The sequence below is a fragment of the Sipha flava genome, unplaced genomic scaffold, assembly GCF_003268045.1.
Source record: "Sipha flava isolate LNK unplaced genomic scaffold, YSA_version1 249_pilon_pilon, whole genome shotgun sequence".
NCBI classification, from domain to species: Eukaryota; Metazoa; Arthropoda; class Insecta; order Hemiptera; family Aphididae; genus Sipha; species Sipha flava.
The window spans coordinates 1,573,664-1,580,787 of record NW_020272898.1 but is presented as its reverse complement, the minus strand read 5'-3'; the positions used below and the strand labels follow the sequence as shown (position 1 = coordinate 1,580,787).

The 7,124-nt window shown below is 25.8% G+C and overlaps 1 protein-coding gene across 1 annotated transcript; it reads right to left on the bottom strand.

Moving 5' to 3' along the window:
- Positions 1–3,764: 3,764 nt before the first annotated feature.
- On the bottom strand, positions 3,765–6,168 carry LOC112684361 (BTB/POZ domain-containing protein KCTD5-like). The gene is made up of 5 exons (XM_025555849.1): positions 5,971–6,168; positions 5,473–5,581; positions 5,223–5,413; positions 5,049–5,171; positions 3,765–4,177 (listed from the first exon to the last, which is right to left on the bottom strand). The coding sequence occupies exons 1-5, from the start codon at positions 6,166–6,168 to the stop codon at positions 4,148–4,150; spliced, it is 651 nt and encodes a 216-aa protein (XP_025411634.1). The 3' UTR covers positions 3,765–4,147.
- Between the last annotated feature and the right edge of the window lie 956 nt (positions 6,169–7,124).

Below are 7,124 nucleotides of genomic sequence, written 5' to 3'. Positions count from 1 at the left end.
AAGCGTCTACTGTGGAATGCTTAAAAGATTTGAAATCGCTTTTGTAATTTGATAAATAATAAAAAAAAATGTACATTAATGTTTTATTTATTCTATTTTTATTAAAAATACATTGTATAAGAATATTTTTGCTGTCGTTGCTGTTGATAGTACAAATGTAATGGGTCTACATCCGTTTGTTCGAAATAACGATTAGACGTAGTTTCAAAAATAAGCTCACTGCTGTGTGTTCAATTTATGCGCAACGGTATGCACTATTGCAGATAATGAAAACAAGTGTTGTTTTAAAGAATGCAAGTCAGGTCGAATCTCATTATCTATTGGTCTAGCTCGAATGAAACGATCGCCGTCATCAAAGTAAATCCATATTCCATACAGGAGGTTGTTAATTTTTCGCCAGTTGTTACAAATCGCTTCGGACAATAATAAAATACAATAACATGGAAATTTGAAGTTAAAATTTTAACATCCATTAGTCGGCGCTATTAACGTACAATTATCTTCGATAAAACGTAATTTAACGCGTTTAAATCAAGAAACGTATACGATTTTCGATATGGAAAACAGAGTATAAAATATATGATCTACCGATTGACACGAACGATCCGGTTTACGTGTACGTGAAAGTATATAACTGTGGAAATGCTGGAGAATCAAAAAAAATCAATCATTACACAATCGGACCCGTTTCCCATGTGTCGGAATACAAATCAATTATACAAAAAGATCCGAATATAAAACAAACCAACAATCCCGTATTCTATAAAGATGAAAAAAAATGTATACAATGTTGGAGCCCAAATGAAAATAAATATGATACCGTCTCAACGAGAAGCTTTTGCTGCGTATTTACACAAAGGACTACAATAAATCAACATACCGCTTAATTTTCAAAAAAAAAAAAAAATAAACCGAATTCTGATGAGTAATATTTTATTTATATAATAAAAAAATATATTTAATTAATTAAATTGGTAACGAGAAGAAAACCATTATTAAAATAGGTACACTTATGGCAATAGCGTTCAGTATGAAAAATAGTGTTATTGGCTTTATATAGGTATATTCGTCCGAACATACGGCGTTGACGTGTCCGGTTATGATTAGTAATAATATGACTTCAAAATTTTTTTATTTTTTTTTTTGGTCCGTTACAAAAAAAAATCATGATCGAATATGAAAAAGAAAGTGGCCAAATATGATAGAATTATTCTTGTGCAACGTGCAATGTTTATAAAATGGAAACAACCTACGATTGTCGCACGCTACTTATGCGATTCTACATTTGAGGTTGGCGACAATGATAATATAGTCAAATTTAAAATTCTATCAGACGATACAAGCCGATGTAAAGAAAATAATATATACGAAATATCTTCAAAATTAAAAATTTTACGTATGGTAATGATCGTTTGTTTTGTAGTACTTTTAAAGTGTATCAATTATTTGTAAATAGTATGAAACAAATAGAATAATTATTTTATTTAGTTTATATAATTTATAGAATAATATATTATGTATAATTATATATATAAGAATAATAGTTTATATATGTTATTTAAACAGTTCGATAATGAAAAAATGTTTATGACGAAAGTGTGTTTAGGCGGTTTGATATTTCAAAATGTTCCAAATGCTGTAATATATGTTTCCAATTCTGTTGATAAATTTCTATTAAACCGTTTGGGTTTTAAAACAACCAATGTATGTGCTGATAGTGAATTATCATTGAACCCGATAAACCGTTGTTCGAAAATTAATATATATTCTCTGGTAAAGCGACACGCCGACAATAATTGTACATATAGTAATAGTTTAGTGTACGTTTTTCGTAATAATATAACAAATAGTCAACACGAGTTGAAAATAATAGACATGTTAAAACCCAGTACTGATATAATATACGATATAAATGAAAACATGACTGCGAAGGAAATGGCTCTTTTAATAAAAAGCCAATACAACCATTTAGTTCGTATTCCAGGTTTCAAATTTATTATTAATAAAATAAAATTTTTTTTATTATTATAGTATAATAAACTTACTATTTAAACCTAGTATAAAAATCTCACAGCGGGAATAACTGAAAAAACAATAAAAAAGCAAAAATATCATTTATACAAAAAAAAGGCAAAAAAGCTAAAATAAATTGATTTGGAAACAGAAAGACGTGAAACAAATTTATATTTAAAAATTAGAGTTCTATTCATATATAAAAAAGAAGCATTTGCTTTAAAATCCGAGCCCTAAAAATGAATAATAATAAATAATATGGACACATCAGTAGGAAAATGTGTGTCACCATCGACGGCTGAATACCGAAACCCTGTCCATATGACGTAAACCATTTTATAAAAGAAATAAAAAAAATATATAACAATATGATAATAACTTATCTATAACCTTATTCTAGGGAATTGGGAGGTCTACCTGGCTTATATATTTGAATAATAACAATAATCAACTAATTAGACATGTAAATGGTTGTACTATGACGGCAGCAGAGAGACATCATGTTGGAGTTTACCATTTTGCAGAAGCAATTGTTATACTATTACATAATATGATGCTATGTTCCAAATTTAAATTAATTGAAAGTAATATTTTTCTAGTGATTTTCTTATAAAATTACCAAAATTAATTATGTTATGTTGTTTTGCTACTTAATTCATGTTAAGATAAATAATGATTTTTGTATAATCTTAAAATCATATATAAACTAAATTTATCACAATATAGGTACTTTTTTTTTATTTTTTTTTAAATTACCTATTACAGTATTTTCCAAATTTTAAATTAAAATGTACTAATTAATATAACATCTCCGACTTAAATATGTTAATACGGCATAAACAATCTCCATTATTTAAAATCATTTCCAATTATTAAAATTGTAGATTAAAACTAAAAAATAAAAATAGTCTTTAAACAAAATTATTTTTATTTTTTAAATATACTTAATAATGCATGTATAAATATGAACACATGATCGCATATCAAAGGATGATAGTATAAACCGGTGACAAAAACATAATAACAATATCTTACTCTAAATTAACAGATTCATATAAGTTATGAGTAAATGAATTAGTTTTAATTATATACTATAAAATATTGTAAAAAACAAATGAAAACAAATTATATAAACAATTTCTATTAATATTGATAATTTGAAATTTCTTATTAAATAAACTATTGAATAATTACATAAAATATTCTTAAAAGTAAAATACATTAACCTAATATTATAGATACAAATTTTATACATGAAATTGAAAATCTAAACATTACGCTAATTCATATTTTATGTAATAAAATAAATGAACAATTTAAAGTCCTAAAAGGTATTGTAAAAATTAATTGCAATAGAAAGTTGCAATAATGTGAACAGTTTAGTGTTTTTATAACTATTAATTTCAAAGCCATTCCCCATCAGTTTTAGATTTTTATTTTACAAACTTTCAGTTCTACCAAGAGCGCAAATTGAATGATACAAAATAAACAATTATAATTTTTTATTCTAGTATTGCTTATCATTTTTTTGCAAGTTATAATAACTGTACTCAATTTATTACGCTCTTGAGTAACATTTTACATAATAATATTAATAACATTTTATATAAATATTGAAGCAAAAAAAGAGAAAACTTGATTACTTCATTTAAAATCTGAAAAATGAGATAACAAAATGTATGAAAATTAAGCAGCTTAAATTATTTGTATGATATTTTTAAATGTATTTTATAAAATTGGTCATAAGTTTTTTTTCCTAATATTTTAAGTTAAAAAATTTAACTTTGGAAGATGTTATAATAACAATTAAAAAATGGGTGTATAATGATACTGATAACTTAAATACTTTTGTATGTACATACAAATATATAAATATATATTTGTAAATATGCATGGTATATAAATTTTTACTGTTACGTGTTATTATATAATTTATTTCATTAGAAATAAATTGACTTATATGCAACAAAACAAATATACCATAAATAATGTAGCTACCATACTAGGACCTAGGATTTTGTTGTTCTCTTGTAAATCGGCTTGCCGATTTTCTGCATAGATCTTTAGTCACATAATATATTGTCTTAAAAAATGTACATACACGCACAATCACAGATTTAGTGGACTGCATATATCACATACGCGATGCTCGTTGTTGCAATTCCTTCAAAAAAAGTAAATATAATTTTTTAATTATTATAAATTATGTTATTAATTCATAATTAAAAAATTAGAGAATTTGATAAAATAGTACTGATTTTTTAAATTAATACAATTTAAATAAAAGCCATTCATTATGATTTTTTTTTTTTTTATAAACTCAATAACTCCAGAAAGAGCAGTTAAGTACTTTTTTAAATTATTAATATATAATAGATTTTAATTACATGATAAATAACCTGAGCTTGGATTTTATAACATTAAAAAGTAGTGAAATATGCGCTATAATATTCCATAAAAACATTAAAATAGCAAATAAAAGTATAGTAATAAATGATAATAATTTATAAACATAACAAAACGATATATATAACTGATATAGAAATACATACTCGTATGACAGGTCGACAGTATATTCTACAACTATAATTAAACCTAAATATATATAATGTAATATCTATACATATGATAATATAATGAGAAGTTATAAATTAATAATATTCAATATAGTCAAGCTACTTAAAAATAGATTATATTATCACTAATATAATATTATTTAATATATTAATATGAAACAAAAAAGTGGAGATTTTTTTTATATATTCACATAAATGAAAATTTTCATTCAATATAAATAAAATTTAAGATAAATACAAAATAAATTGTAATCTTATGTATATTAGCAAAATATAACACCAAAACTTCAAAAATATCACTAAAAATCTAAAATGCTTCAAATATACAATAAATAGCTATATAAAGTTTCATATTTAGAGTCTCATGTGCATAAAACAAATTTATAGCTCATTTTGATATTTTTATCTGTATCCTATAATAATTAGCGAATGCTATAAAATCCGAGCCCTGTAAATTACCTTTGCTTTATCTGTTGATTCTGTTTTTGGAGAGTCAGACACTCCTTCTTTTCTAGAAACTACACATAAGAATTCAGCTTGATCGTAATTCCCATAGTTGTATTTGGATCCAATGTTTACCAACTAAATGCAAATAGTTAGAATATAAAGTTTTAAAATTATATTATATATTACTTGTTCAAATTTCCATTCATCGGACATGGTTGATATCATCCAAGTAAGTTCATCTTCATGACATTGTAATACTCTATAAGTATGTTTTTTCACTTGATCAGAACAAAGTTTTTTATCTCTCTGTAATATCTTTTCTTTTAATATGTTAATTAATTCGGTAATATTATAGAATTCGGCTTCTTCTAACACACCTGAAAAAACATTAGTTTATTAATAGTGATAGTTTAAGGAATAAAACCGACTAATTTACCTTCTTCAGCAAGATTTTTATTTAAAACTAACTTTCCATGACGAAGGTAATTTAAAATAGGACTAAAGTAAGTTGGATCACGGTCAATCATGTATGCACCATTTTCATCCTGGAAATATTTATTTATTTAAAAAAATACTTACTAAAAATGTAGTTTAGAGAAATTATTCAGCTACCTATATGCTTAGCAAAATACATAAATAAAAAAAACTATGCAGAATATAATTTATATTTTTTAAATATATTTTAATTTTACCTATAATGCTAAGTTGTAAATAATTAAATTTAATTTACAAGGAACAAACCCATATTTCTGTCTTAAGTATAAAGTTAAAATTTGTAGAGCAAATAAAATCTAAAAAGATACATAATCTTCCAATAACATTGTTAGATGTTTATGAACCTAGCTAACCAATTATGGCCAGATACAATCTAAGCACTTACATTATATTTAGATGGTTGAAATCTTATTTTGTTATTTATTATTGACCAACTAACCATGTCTGAAATGAGATCGGATTCCTCTGAACACAATCTGCATAAAAATGAATTGGGATCGCGACACAATGTTGTCTTAGTGGTCAAAAAACAAGTGCCTCCCACATTCAATTTGACCCACTGCGCAGTGTTGCTCAACGATTTGTTGAGTTGCATCCGCGAACCTTTTCCCTTGTCCATATCTTCGTTGACACTCATGATTGTGTTCAAGACCACCGACAACGCGAACCGCTGTTGAAGCGAAACAACGAGAAAAGTTTAAGAGAATTTAAACGAAAGTTGGCGTTAACCGTCTGATTAAAGGAACTCATAAACAATGAACGTATGTATTATAAAATTGTTATTGAACGAACACTAATGTCTCCAACATATTTTATCGATAACATTAAGTGATAACCGCAGTGGAAATTAACCATCGTCTATCTTGCGGTCCACGGTCGTAAAAGATATCGTGGTCCATTTTATACAACCACTGATAACGGAGGCGCGGGAAGACGACAGTACACCCTGGAGTATTTATTACACTAACTCCACAGACGTATAATATATCTTTATATAATAAAAATATTATTATATTATACGTCTATGACAGACTTTTTAATACGTACGGTGTAGTGACAATTGTAAAATCGGTTTGAAGCGATAACTTGATAAGTAATTTTTCTGTAGTCAAAAATTTCATATTAGTCTTTTTCGTTTCTTCCAAAGGTTTCATATACTATATAACTGTAAAATATATTTTATGACTTATAGTAGTCGATTCCAATGAGTGATTTATAGTTTTGTATTGAATGCATGATGGGCCAATGAAAAACAAAATTTAAACATACAAGTTTTCTACTTGTAACTATTTTGCTAGTTTTTCCGTTTCACGCCGGATGAAAACATAAGTAACACGTTGTACATCAGCAGTAAAACTATTTAATGTGACTGGCATCAAGCAAAATATTTCAAGCGTTACATAGTCAACATTTAACGATGGTGCAGTGTTCTTATTTATACTTACGACTTGAAAATAAAATGTATGGAAATCAACAGGATTTCAATTTTAAAAGAATTGTTTTTATCTGTGACTTGTATGAATGTAATCTGATTATTCAAGGTTAGTCTACATCATAACCTCAGAACAATAACGGAAATAAATTTAATTTTAA